Source organism: Conger conger, chromosome 19 (genome assembly GCF_963514075.1).
Source record: "Conger conger chromosome 19, fConCon1.1, whole genome shotgun sequence".
NCBI lineage: Eukaryota > Metazoa > Chordata > Actinopteri > Anguilliformes > Congridae > Conger > Conger conger.
This window is the reverse complement of record NC_083778.1, coordinates 18,501,007-18,515,523: the sequence shown is the minus strand read 5'-3', so window position 1 is coordinate 18,515,523 and position 14,517 is coordinate 18,501,007. Positions and strand designations below refer to the sequence as shown.

Sequence of the window (14,517 nt, the reverse complement as noted above, 5' to 3'; positions counted from 1 at the left end):
GAGTACGCCTAGGGCAACAGTGTCAAGGAAAAACTCCCTGGCTAACAGGAAGAAACCTTGAGCAGAACCTGATTCATACTGCTTTCACACAGATGCGGTTCTGGCTCTGGTTCCGTTCTGGAGTCTCAGAACCTTGGTGCTTTCTTTTCAATGCACAAGGCAGGCGGAATATGACAAGCCCACTGTTCCGTCACGGTTCGCAAGGAAAAAAAACAACTATTTTTTGGTTCCAGCTGAGAACCAACTTTTTAGGTTCCGAACCAATTTATTTTCGGTCTGAACGCGCCGGCTGGTTCAAAATTAAAAGGCCCATCAGCGGAGGAACCCATCCTCCTCAGGCTTGACACCGGTTTGTTATAACAATGGTGGGAAATGGTTCCACCGAACGAACACGCAGTACCGATGCGGTCCCGAGGGGGGCGCTCACCTCTTCGTTCTCGATCTTGAGCGTGGCGAGGCGGGACTGCAGCTGCTGGAACCTCAGCAGGAGCTCCGCCTGCACCGGGGCCTGCGCCGTGATCTGACACACCTGGCAGGGGGGAGGAGCAACACGTCACCTGACAGGAAATCGCAGTCAGCTGACAGGAAATTGACAGTCAGCTGACAAGAAACCGCAGTCACATGCAATTAGTTATTTAGTTCTTTTTAACGGTCTTTATCAGTGTCTAATTCCTTTTTTTTCCCGAGGATTTTACTGTCATTGACGTCTTATCCTACACGCTTATGCTTATGCTGATTCAATGCCGCAATCCATGGATGAAAAGGCGCTATAAAAATGAGAATGTATTATTATTATTATTAATAAGAATGTATTATTACAATGTGTAAACATGAAAAAAAAAAAGAATAAATAAACGTAAAAAAAGAGTCCCGCGGGTGTTGACCGACCTCGTCGCCCATGTGGGACTGGTAGTCGAACTTGGCGGGCGGGCAGAAGGCGGTGGGGTACATCTCCATGAAGCGCTGCCGGTCGCTGCGCGGGTCCAGGCTGTCCACGGCGTTCTCCATGACGTCCAGGCCCTCGTGCCGCGACGTCTCCAGGTTGTACTCCGCCGACAGGTAGGTCCGCAGCGCCCGGTTCAGGCTGGCGTGGTAGCCCAGGTCACAGCACTGCCCGGCGAGAGACAAACAAGGCCACACACGCATCATCGCTCTCTTCACGGTTTTTACAGCCTGAAACGCCCACAAAAACGCTCCCAAAGAGCAGTGATGTAATCCCTGACCCTGCCCCCAGAGTGCCCCAGACCCCATTAGTCAGCTCTCTGCGCTAACACGTAGCAACGTTGTCCGATAAGTATGTGAAAACCTACGTCATGACACGTGAAATCATTTTATTCCAGAGCCCAGGGCTGAAGACATAAAAGACATATAAACACTTCATTAAGTGGGTTTCTGGGCCAGGTTATTATTTTTACACTTAAGCTAAAAATACTTTAGCCAGAGAAGAAATAATGGATGATGGCTCAATACGAAAGAACTTCTGGACCAACTAAAGAAATATCTTCGACCAACTAGCTTCTCAAATTGTGTAACAGAAACTGGAATTCTACAACATTGTGTCCTAGCCACAGCCAAATAATTTTTTTGCGTTAGTCACAACCTTTGTCAACAGCCCCGTTTGCTAAACACAGGGCGATTAAAACAGATGCTTTTTGGGTCGCCTCCACAAAATGACAGAGGCCACATTAAACTTAAGGTTTCACATCTAACACACAAGCACATAGCTGGCAGTGACTCTACAGTATCTCAGCTCCAGTTCTGAGGCATGAACAGAAACAGCAGGCCTAGTTCTTAGACTGTTACGCATGAAGTCTTATCTGGCCTCTTTCTCTGACACACCAATCTGAGCTCACTTCCACAGCCTGTAATAACCTCGCTTCTGACTTAAACGAGGATGGATAAATCCACTGAATTATTGCACAGTTTGCCTTCCAGCACTGGAATTTAATCTGAAATTCAATCTGATAAAATATGTATGGAAACTCATCAAGTTCTGTTTAAGGCATCAGGTCTTCTTCAAAGACAATCCGAAAAGGATGGTATGGTCACACTTTGAGGGTGCCACATTAGAGCCTTCAAAATCACTTTTTAAAAAACAGTTACGCCAAGTAAAGAGACAAGGACAGCGTGGCCTATTTTATAATCCATGTGACAAGTGACAATATCACATCATTCTTGTTTTCTATGTTGTGGTGAAGGGACACAACCACACTGCCTGTTGGCATATGCGTGCAGTTATGAATGTTAACATAAGGCTTATGGAGGTGCTTATCAAACAGGCAAAGGACACAACAGGGCCCCAGCAGTGAAGATGCCAAGAACAATAACTCTTAATGATGTGAGCATCCACACACTGATGAACGATAACGTTCCGTAAAAAGCCATTTTGAAATGTGAAGCCTTGTAAATTCGGATGGATTTTGATCGGCTGCCAGTGTTTCTGTCCTTCGTGGAGCTGGAAAAAATGACTCTGAAGTGATCGCAACGTTATCCTTTGTGTAATGTCGCTGTAGTTATAGTTTGGGTTAAAATATTGTCACCAGACCAAAGTAAATCCCTTCCTATCACTGAAAAAGCTTACTGACACCACTGCCAGAGGGTTGACTCACCCTGCCTGTGTTTATAGTCCTTAAATTCGGGTTGCGAAATATGCTGTTGACGAGCCGGCACTCCGTACCAAAACAAAGCTGCGCAATAATTCAAGTGCATTTGCTGAAAATTAGTTCCAACTGCCACAGCCAATGGCGTTTCAACATTCACGGAAAAGGGGAGGGATAAACAGTGTTGTGGTTTGAGTGCATTCGTTGCTGCAATTCCTCTCTTGACCGTTAGAAGTCCGAAATTACCTATTGTACCTTTAAGTATATTTATAGTTAAAACCATTCAAGTACTTTTATAGTTGTCGTTCTTGGTGCAGACGGGCCAATAGAGTGATGGGAACCTGCCACTGTTTGGGTGCAGTCAAACCTTCAGAAGATAGTGATGGGAACCTGCCACTGTTTGGGTGCGGTCAAACCTTCAGAAGGTAGTGATGGGAACCTGCCACTGTTTTTGGTGGAGTCAAACCTTCAGAAGATAGTGATGGGAACCTGCCACTGTTTGGGTGCGGTCAAACCTTGAGAAGGTAAGGCTGACGTCGACCATTACTAATAGTGCTACCCAGTGACCATATTTACCCCGTGGTAAAGCATTTATGTCCTGCAGAGAAGGGTGTTTTTCAAGCGGACAGTGACCCACAGACCCACAGACCACATGCAGTCTCCCGGTGGTTTGAGGAGAGTTACTCATACGCCCCGGCCTTCCGAGTCACCGGATCTGAACCGGATCTGGCCATTATGGAATATTCTGGAACGACGCCCGCGTCCGTCAGCATTTCCCACTCCCGTGAACAAAGTAGGAAATCATGGGCTTATTGAGGGGAGAAGTCCAGCAGAGCTCCAGACACCGGTGGACTCCAGGCCACGGTCCACACATGGCTACACGTGGCGGCCAAACGCTCAGTTCATCTGGATATTAGTTTTTTTGTTTTGTTTTGTTTTGTTTTTGCTTCCCGCAGGGTGCAGATTCCTTCTCATCAGAGCGTTTGCATTTCAGCAAACTGGCACCAGCAACTCTTACCAGATTCCCAGCTCTCTTACACTTTAAGCAGAAGCATTAACTCAGAAGTTAATTCACAGATGAATAAACTACAAAGCCGTCCTTGAGGTTGAGGTAACTCGAAGAGAAATTAAATCAGTCCCCCCACCCCCAGGTACCCCCCCACCCCCAGGTACCCCCCCCCCCCCCCCCCCCCCACCCCCAGGTACTTACATCAATTAAGTCAGACAAGTCGTGAATGTAATATTTGAAAACGGAGGAGTTCGTGGCTTCCAAGGTGAGAAGGTACTCGTTGCGGGCTTTGATGGATTTCAGCTTGTTCTCCGAGTACTTGGCCTGCCTCTGAGGAGCGGGAGAGGGAGAGAAGGGCTTAGAAATGTAATGTTAAGTAAAAAAAAAAAAACTGAAAAAACTCAAATAAAACTTTTGTTGTCAACCCGAGTATACTGCTCTCTGAAAATACCTCGCCCAATTGTGGCTTTGAGGCCAAAATGATTGACAGACTCATTTTTTCCAAAAAATGCCAAAGCAGAGCGCAGTCCGGCTTGCTGCGTCCATGGAGACAACACAAAGGGGTACAAACTCCCACACCACACACTGTTTTTAACAGACAAAAGCCACTGTTTTTCCACAATGCTGTGCAGCCACACTTTTGCTCACTTCCTCTGTGCCAGACATAGCACTCCCACGACAGACACTCTCGACTCCGTACACGTACACGTACACACACACACACACACACACACACACTCGTAAACAGATGCGTTAAAAACAACACGTCACCGGTTCACTTTTAAAACACTCCGTATTAAAAAGTCTCGTTTTGTAACGCATACATTGTCCACTTGACACACAATAGTCAGACACAAAACGCGTGCCAGCTATGGCTTTTTTTCCACACAGATTAAGTTTAGTCCTGGATAAAATAAAAAATAAAAAATATATATATATTATCAAACTGGTCCCAAAAAGCAAGTGGGAAATTAACATCCTCTTTGAGAGGAACTCAGACAATTACAAAGTAATGCCTGGCATTCAACTGGTGAGACTTTCAGTATTTGAGAGTAATACTGAAAGTCTCACCAGTTGAAGGGCAGACATTATGATTTCAGAAGACCTGTATCTTCTGAAAATTAATAGTGGGGGGTAGAGGTGGCGTGATTAGTAGGTACAAGACTGTAGTGTTGGACATTTTGTACCACAATAGAGCATCAGAAACCAGTCCGAAACTCGTCTAGTTAAAAAGCAGAAAGGACAAAGGTAAACGGAGCATCTGGTAATCCGGTACGTGTAAAGTATCTGAGCTGCACCGACCGGTACAGTACAGTACAGTCACCCGTGGACTGTGACTCACACACAATTACACATTTCATTATGTACCCCGACCCCCCCCTCCCCCCCCCCACCCCAGGAAGCATTTGTGGAGGAGATGTTTCCGTGGCTTTTAAAGCGTCGGTCACAGAGTTTAACAGAAAGCAGACCCCCGGTGACTACAAGCACAAAGCGTTTCCGGTTCCAAACGGCAAAAGCAAACAAGCTGCCTCTAAAACGCGACAGCCGTTCGCCGGGCCTGCTGTACAGGCAGGGCTGTGCCGAACGGTGCGGGAGTCCGAGTCTGAGCCGGGGGGACGGCACGAGAGCAAACGCCCGGACCCCGACACACACTGAGGGGCAGGAAGGCCGGTCAAGTGGTTGGGCCGGGTCATACGAAACACAGAGAAAAAGCCTTATATTGAGATGATGATGATGACTATGACAAGCACAAACAGGGACCCCAATCAAAGCCCTTTTTGTGATGTCTCAAGGACTAATGTATGGAGCTTCATTTCTGGTATAATCACAGTCAGAGCTATTCTGGGCCGTGACATTTCACTTACAGCACACACTGAGAGAGTTGATAGTGAGTGACATCATCTTAGTTAATTAGCATGACTGACGGATGCATTAAATTCTGCACATTATTATAACTAGATTGTGTAATTGTCCTGACTTTGGAAGGACACTGGGATACTCGGGGGACCTCCCCTGACCCGTCCCGGACGGCGGGGTACCGCGGGGGAACCCCCGGACCGGACCGGGCCGTACCTTCTCCTTCATCTTCTCGATCTTCTTGACGGAGCTGCGGCGCTGGTGCTTGTCCTCGGCGCGGATGTAGAAGGCGGGGTCGGCGGAGCGGCTGATCTGCTTCTCCTCCTGCTTCTCCGCCTCCTTCAGCTTGCACTCCGCGCTCAGGCTCTCCGTGTGGTACATGTGGTAGGTCTTCATCACCTGGGGGTTAAGGGTCAAGGGTCAAAGGTCAGGAGCCACCACATAGCGTTCCCCTGCCATCCGCCACCTCCCTCCCGCCCCCCTTCAGTGTAAATCAGCTTGCACTCTGCACTCAGGCTCTCCGTGTGGTACATGTGGTACGTCTTCATCACCTGGGGGTTAAGGGTCAAGGGTCAAAGGTCAGGAGCCACCACAGAGTTCCCCTGCCATCCCCCACTTCCCTCCCTCCTTCAGTGTAAATCAGCTTGCACTCTGCTCTCTGTGTGGTATGTCTTCATCACCTGGGGTAAATGGTAAATGTCTGTGTTTATATAGCTCCTTTACCCAAAGCGCTTGGCTGCCATGCAAGGCACCAACCAGCTCGTCAGGAGCACTTGGGGGTTAGGTGTCTTGCTCAGGGGCACTTCGACACACACAGGACAGGATCGAACCGGCAACCCTCTCACTGCCGGATGACTGCTCTTACCACCTGAGCTAATGTCTCCCCCTCACCTGGGGTCAAAGGTCAGGTTCTCCTACCATCCCCCACAACTCCCGCCCCCCTTCAGTGAAAACCAGCTCGCGACTTCTTAGCTACAAGGTGAACTCTACCACACAGACCACAGAAAAGAGTACATTCTTCTCTTTGTAAAAGGAGCTGCTTTTCAAAAGCCCACAATGCACTGCGGCGGCACTTAGCGTATCGCGACGTGTTTGAAATGCGATCTTTAAAAGGAGGCATTCGTCGGCGGGGGGGATTACCATGGGATGATAATACCACACATGGTACGGGGACTTGCCAGGAACGCGGTCTTTAATGGGAGCAGAGCGACGACTTCAAAAGAGCCACAAAAGAAGAAGAAGAAGAAGAAGAGAGGAAAAACACCACAATCATCTCCCAGTGACCGGAGGCCCTGCAGCGACCGCCGTCTGGCTGGCAGGTGTCGACAGACCGACAGGCTGAAGCACTCGCGCTCCCCTCTCTGAGCCTTTGAAGTGGAGAGCAACGCCGGGCAAGTCCGGACGCACCGACTCTGAGGTCCGATCCACAGAAAAAAGCTTTTTTTCTTTTCAAAAAAAAAAAAAAAAAAAAAACGATAAAAAGAAAAACGATAAACAGGAATGCATTACTATCCGGAAGAAGCCTCTGATAAACTGTCATCCCCCTGAGTGGCCACCGTCAGAAGGGACCCCTTATTATTCCATTTCAAATGGCTTTTCGCAGACGTTATGACGGGCAGGAAGGCCGGCTGTAGCAGGTAACACAAGCGCGCGGGGATGCAGAGACAGACGATCCGCGCCCGCTCGTCGTGTGAACCAGTCAATCAATCAATCAATCAATCAATTTTTATTTGTATAGCGCTTTGAAAAAAAGGGCCTTTGCCACAAAGCAGCTTTACAGAGAAACCGGTCCCCAAGAGTACACCTAGGGCAACAGTGGCAAGGAAAAACTCCCTGGCTAACAGGAAGAAACCTTCAGCAGACTCAGTAGGGGAACTCATATGCCGCTGGTTGACATCGGTTTGTTGAAAGAATGGTTGTAAATACAAGCAGATGAATAAAAGTACATAAATGTTTGATTAAAAAGTCGAAGCAGAGATCGAAAAAGTCGACCGGGGTTAGTGGAAACACCGTAATGGCCGCCCATTTTCTGCCTCACGTCTCTGTCCTGCGGGGAGAACGCAGGACTCACGGAGCCGGCCAAAAGAGCGCAGGGAGAGCCCTCTCTCTCACAGGCCTGTGGTGGGGACGTGGCTAAACATGCTAACATGCTAACGCCACAGCGTCGCCAAAGGGTGAGCGATGCGTATACGCCCTAGAGCTCCACCAATCAGCAGCTGCCACCTCAGACCTGCTCAGTAAAGGTGTTCAGTGTTGACTCTGACAGAGTAGATCTGGGGCCCCGATTACAGAAACTTCACATCTTAAATCCAAAGTTAAAATAGGATAGGACAGAAGCAAATCCAAACTAACTTTAGGAATTTTAACTTATCTTACGCCATCCTATCTTATCTCAGGTTAGGAAACTAAGAATCCAAAAAACGATTATCAACTGTCATGTCTGTTACCAAACAACAGACGCTGTTTTTTCATATTGCGCACAGCTGATTGGTTTGATAAATAAACAAACTGATGTTAGTCACGGTAGCTATCTCTAGCAGAGACGAGTAGATTTCAGAGTTTGGAAGTTTCTGTAATATGGCCTTAGGTCCCCTCTAGGAAACACATGTACTCTGTTAAGAGTTGAATTAACACTGGACCTTTCACCGCGTTTGCCACCGAGTCAGGGGGGAGAGTACTGGCGACCTCAGCGATGACAGGTTATGCTACGCCGCGCAGAAAAACAGCCTCACCCCCGCCCCCCCTCGCTGTAGCCTCATCCAGGCACCACGAATCAGCGAAAGGCTGCAATTACAGTCGCGCGCTGAACCCCAGCCGCCGCGTCTCTCCGAAACACAGCGCGCCTCTCTCAAGAGTCGCTGCGGCTTTTTCTCCAGAAATACCCGCCCGCCGTCCACGTGGAAAGTGCCGGGCCTTCGCGCTCCGCTTTGTGTCCGTGCCGTCGACCGGAACCGCGTAATTGCGACCGTAGCGGGTCCTGGCGGGGCCGCGCTGGGCACTTAGCGGCGTGGCGTGGCGGGGGCCGGTGTTTACCCCGCTGCCCTTTATAGACGGACACGGAATTAGCACAGCACCAGGCCTGTCATTTCACCGCCGTACGGAGGCAGCGGAACAAAATAACAAAATGGTGGCTTTTCTGACTCAACGGTGGCTGGAGTTTTCCTCTGGGGGGAGGGGAGGGGCGGGGCGGGGCGGGGTCGATTCACAGAACTGGGAGGGGGTTGAGTGGATACACAGTACTGGGAGGGGGTTGAGTGGATACACAGTACTGGGAGGGGGTTGAGTGGATACACAGTACTGGGAGGGGGTTGAGTGGATACACAGTACTGGGAGGGGGTTGAGTGGATAGACAGTACTGGGAGGGGGCTGAGTGGATACACTGTACTGGGAGGGGGTTGAGTGGATACAGTACTGGGAGGGGGTTGAGTGGATACAGTATTAGGAGGGGGTTGAGTGGATACAGTACTGGGATGGGGTTGAGTGGATACACAGTACTGGGTTGAGTGGATACAGTACTGGGAGGGGGTTGAGTGGATACACAGTTGAGTGGATACAGTACTGGGAGGGGGTTGAGTGGATACACAGTTGAGTGGATACGCAGTACTGGGCGGTTGGGGAGGGGTGCTGTGGGGGGGGGGGATTGAGTCAATACACATCACTGGGGCCGACCCTGAATTAGACACCCTAAACGGTCTGATTAAGCAGCTCTCTCTCTGATGAGGCAGCCATGCATGACCTGCACCGACCGGCTGAAACGTCCCCGGCTCCCGCCTGCGTCCGCGGGGGGAAATCAGGACAGGCGGACGAACCGGCCGCTCTCCCTCCCGGAACGTTTTACAGGCAAAAAACTCACCGCCATCAACACTGATTCTGTGGCCCTGAAGAGGTTAAAAACCTGCCGGCGGCCTGGACTCCCGCACCTGAAGCGACCACCCGCACTGTCGACGAGGTGCAACCGTGCATTTTCACAAACTTACGTTCAGAGGTTCCCTCTGAATCTCTAATGCGTTTGGCAGAAGGGCCGGTTAAACAACGTCGCCGTGGCAATGTCGCCGTGGCAATGTCGCCGTGGCAATGTCGCCGTGGCAGCACGCCGGCTTCCACACCGAGTGAGAGGTCACGAGATGAACGGCATCGCCTAGGCGACGTAAAGCAGGCATTTACGGGAGTGGAAGGGCGCACGTTCACACGTTACGAGCAGGGCCGTCTCTGTCGCACGGGGAAACACGCCCCTCCCCCCAGCCGCGCCCGTGAGAGAGCAGAATTAAGTATCGATCGGAGGTTTAGGAGGCCGGCCCGGCCGAGGTCATGGATCACAGTCCGTGGAGCGAGGGGAGATTTACTCTCCGGCCCCGTTTCCGGAAGGATCCGCACCTCCATTATTAATGCGCCCGGTGTGAGCACACCGCCCACGCGATGCGGGTTAGCCCTCCTCGCGGTTATTAGACGTTACTTATTCACCAGCTCAGCTCAGAGGGCTTTTAAGACAGCGGCCCTGACAGCTGCACGTCTGTTGAGGCAGAAGATTAAAGTTTCATAAGATGCCTGAGAAGTTGTGCTGTTTGTGGAAATGGCTGCCCTCTCTCCCTCCCTCCCTCCCTCTCTCTCACACTCTGTCTGTGACATCACCAGGACCCTCTTTCTGCAGTAACTGTGTCAGCAACCAGCACACGGGACAGGGGAAACTGATCCCACAAAGATATTCTCGTACTGCTCACTGTGCTGCACATTCTACAGGACCCCATCAACTACAGCATCACCAGCTACAGTATGCTAGCATCACCAGCTACAGTATGCTAGCATCACCAGCTACAGTATGCTAGCATCACCAGCTAGAGTACATGAAGATCAACAACTACAGGGAGGTATCATCAACTACAGTATATTACCATCAACAATTACAGTTAGGTATCAACTACAGTACATTACCATCAACAACTACAGTACGTTACCATCAACAATTTAGGTATTAAATTAACAATTACCATAAGGTATCTGCAACTACAGTACATTAACAAACTACAGTACGTTAGCATCAACTAAAGTAAGGCAACATTATAAACTTTAGTATCGTAACATCAACAGCAGTGTAAACTTCAGTAGAGCACAGTCAAACACGGGCAGGAAGGCCGGCCATAACAAACTACAGTGCAGTAAAATCAACAACAGAAACATCAAAAAAAGCCGCACAGTAACATCATGAACTACAGAGAAATAGCAGCATCAGCGGGAGCATCACACACATCGACACCCAGAGCAAAGTGAGGAAGGCCAGCACTTACAGTGTAGAGCTCATTCAGGACCTTCATCAAGTCTTCCTGGAGCTGAAAGGTGATCTCCTTGCTCTGGAAAACAGAAGAGATTTACATAAACGCATGCAGAAACAGTAAACCACCGTCCTCCCCCGCGTTCAGCCCGGCACACACAGACGCCCATTCATCGCCGCTAACAAGCCCAGGGACGCGGTGAGAGCCGGCCGTAATGGTGCCGCAGGACAGGGGGAGGCTGAGGGGGACGGACGGCCCTGCTGGAGCTGAGGCTCACCAGCGGGAGGTCTGCTGTGGCTCCTCATTTAGCGGCAGGTAGCCGCGCCACGCCTCATCTGTCACGCGACGTATCGGCGGCGCCGGTGTAAATCAGAGCTGCCGGTATTATCTGAGAGCGTGAGAGCGTACGGCTGAGTGTGTGTGTGTGTGTGTGTGTGTGTGTGTGTGTGTGTGTGTGTGTGTGTATGTGTAGAGCGTACGGCTGAGTGTGTGTTGTGTGTGTGTTTGTGTGTGTGTGTGTGTGTGTGCGTGTGTGTGTGCGTGTTTGTGTGTGTGTGTGTGTGTGTGTGTGTGTGTGTGTGTAGAGCGTACGGCTGAGTGTGTGTTGTGTGTGTGTGTTGTGTGCGTGTGTGTGTGTGTGTGTGAGTGTGTGTGTGTGTGTAGAGCATACGGCTGAGTGTGTGTGTGTGTGTGTGTTGTGTGTGTAGAGCGTACGGCTGAGTGTGTGTGTGTGTGTGTGTGTGTGTGTGTGTGTGTGTGGGTTTGTAGAGCGTACGGCTGAGTGTGTGTGTGTGTGTGTGAGCATGTTGAGCGTTCGGCTGTCGGCTGGGTGAGGGGTCAGTCCTGCTCGACACGCTGTCCCTCTAACCCCATTATTCCAGCACTAATCTGCTCCCACAGGCCCGAGAATCAGCCACCACCTCTGATAGAAACTGACCACTGTCACGGTCCAAATGTCCTAACACACACACACACACACACACACACACACACGCTCTACACACACACACACTCAGCCGTATGCTCTACACACACACACACACTCACACACACACACACACACACACACACACTCAGCCGTACGCTCTACACACACACACACACACACACACACACACACACCCCTGTGCACACACACGCACATTCCCTGCGTTGGGGCCGAAGAACTGGCCAGGGGAACAATGCGCTCTCTTCCTGGTTCCGCCGGGTCTGGAGGTGTCTGGGTTCTGCACTGCGGTGCTGACGGGAGTGGCACCAACCCAACAACGCTCAGGTCCACGCCCAGGGCTCCCGACCCAAAACAGAGCGGGTTAAAACCACGGCAGCTCAGGTTCCGTTTAAACTCGGTAGTTTGGTTGTTAAACCCAAACACGCACCAGCACCAGGCCGTTTTTAACCTACCTATTTAGAGCAAATTGACAAATGGTCTTACTCTGTATAAATAGCGCTAAGCAGCGTAATCCAATTCAGGGTGTGCTCTCTGCACACATGGAACCCGTTTCGCTGAGTACACATTATCCCACTGGACGGTACTGGCACTGACAAGACACCCTTGCTGTCCCTCAGTAGCACATTTGCGCAGTCCACCTTAAAAAAAAGACCACCCCCCTCCTCAGAAAGACCACCCCCCTCCTCAGAAAGACCACCCCCCCTCCATCGCTCCCGTAGCTCGCGATCCCCTCGGCCGACGGCCCGGCTCAGCCCATCAGAAGGCGTTAGCGTCCGGGAGCGCTAATAACCGCGCGGGCGCGGCGATTAGCCGTGTAATGAGAAAGCGGCGCTTTGTTAGCGCAGCTGTCAGTAGCGATCAGGTCTCCAGGCGCTCGGAGCGCACCGACGCGTGGCATTGTCCTCGGGAGGGGGACAGAACCTCGCCGCGCCGTCTCCCATGAGGATCGATTACACCGCCGCACTCAGGATTTTTTAAAAAAGGACGTTTCCTCCAACGGCGACGCCGAGTATTAGGTATCAGGTGAGCCGCTGAAGGATTTTTCGAAGCGTTCGGTCTTCGGACTTCCCGCGAACCAGGCGACTATAAAGGGGGCGATTACAGTGAGTTGGCAGATATTAGCTCTTGTAAGTGGTGCCCCCTCATCCGGCAAAACAAATCACTCCACAGACGACAAAGGGCACAGAGTGCACATTAAGGGATGGTATGAATCCACTCGCTTATTATTATTATTATTATTATTATTAATTTTTTACAATTATTATTATTCTTTTTCATTTTTTTTATTTCTTATGAAAGCAGCACACATCTCAAAGGACCTGTGAGGTGATCGGGGTTGCATAGCGTTGCTAGAATTAGCTGCTTCACAGTTTTTTGATCGTCATTCGGTCAGTCAGATTCAGCATTCTCCGTGCAGTTTTCGGCGGGACACCGATCTCGGTTTTCAGGGGCAACTTGGCGACGGTCACCGGCCCCATGCTGACTTCGCTCCATAACCCCGCGTCGGGGAATGATGAATTTCCCAGAGTGCAGTGGGGGAGACGGGGGGGTCCGCGCGGTGTGGGCGCAGATTGGGGGGTTCCTCAGATGGGGGGCGGCTGTCGTTTGTCAGCTGCAGGGGCTGTCAGAGAGCCTCGGGACATGGGCCTGGAGGAGTTCCAGAGCCCAATTAAGAAAGGCCTTCCCCTTTCCGGGAACGCTGGGGCGCCTTGCGGTCGGCCTGGGGGTCACATAACCGCCGCAGACTGACCAATCGGTAACCGAGGCGCCGGCCAATCGAGGCACACCATGTCACATAACCGCCACAGACTGACCAACCCCTGGCGACCGTAACCGAGGCACCAGCCAAACGAGACACGCTGTGTCACATAACCGCCGCAGACTGACCAATCGGGACGGCCGGCCAATCCAACCAGCCTCCCCAGCGACCGTAACTGAGGCACCGGCCAATCGAGGCACGCCATGTCACAGAACTGCCGCAGACTGACCGATCGGGCCTCCCCGGCAACAATAACTGAGGCGGCGGCCAATCGAGGCACGCCATGTCACAGAACTGCCCCAGACTGACCAATCAGGCCTCCCCGGCAACTGTAAACGAGGCACCAGCCAATCGAGGCACGCCATGTCATAGAACTGCCGCAGACTGACCAATCGGGCCTCCCCGGCAACCGTAAACGAGGCGCCGGCCAATCGAGGCACGCCGTGTCACAGACGAGGCTTCGGGGGGGAAGCCGCCGCCCTTCCCCGCGATCGTAGCGGCCGCCCTCACTTCAGCCATGAATCTTCCTCCGGCCCCGTCCGTTCGACGAGAGGGACCGCGGTGAATAACCGTGATTTATTAGTCAATTACGAGCGCCCGGTTCAGCCGCTACACTGCTAACCCCGTCGGCGGCGAGGCAGTAAAAGTTGAACAGGCCCAAAGGACCGGGGCTTTTAATGGGGATTACTGCACTGGACGCACCGAGGGACGGGCGTGTTCATGTAATGGAGACACAGACAGAGGCGCACTAACACAGTGCACTGCAAAAACAAAACAAACAAAAAAAAGTCTGTCTTAACAAGGATCTTAGTCTTATATCTAGACTTTTCTATTACTTTTTAAGGTAATTCAGACAAGCAACTGCCAATGAGGTGAGAGATTTTAACTTCTCAAGTGAACGGTAACTAATATTTCCCACCTGAGTGAAAGAAATTAGGTCTTAAATCTTATTACAAGACTAAAAACACATGTTACTCCCGGGAGGTCGTCACCTGACCGAGGGTCTCAGCGTGATACACGGCGACTTACAGTAAGTCATGTGACCGTGGTGAAGCACATGATGCCAAGTCAGTACA

The 14,517-nt window shown here is 51.1% G+C and overlaps 1 protein-coding gene across 2 annotated transcripts in view; it reads right to left on the bottom strand.

The window, feature by feature from the left end:
• The window catches only part of LOC133118875 (SLIT-ROBO Rho GTPase-activating protein 1-like), a 96,473-nt gene that overhangs the window by 35,974 nt on the left and 45,982 nt on the right, over window positions 1–14,517 (bottom strand). For both annotated transcript variants that reach the window (XM_061229130.1, XM_061229131.1), the window contains exons 4-8: window positions 10,749–10,811; window positions 5,683–5,865; window positions 3,811–3,939; window positions 889–1,110; window positions 428–529 (exon numbers count right to left, since the gene is read on the bottom strand). In XM_061229130.1, the coding sequence (XP_061085114.1) occupies window positions 428–529; window positions 889–1,110; window positions 3,811–3,939; window positions 5,683–5,865; window positions 10,749–10,811 (699 nt within the window). The remainder of the gene's footprint in view (window positions 1–427; window positions 530–888; window positions 1,111–3,810; window positions 3,940–5,682; window positions 5,866–10,748; window positions 10,812–14,517) is intronic.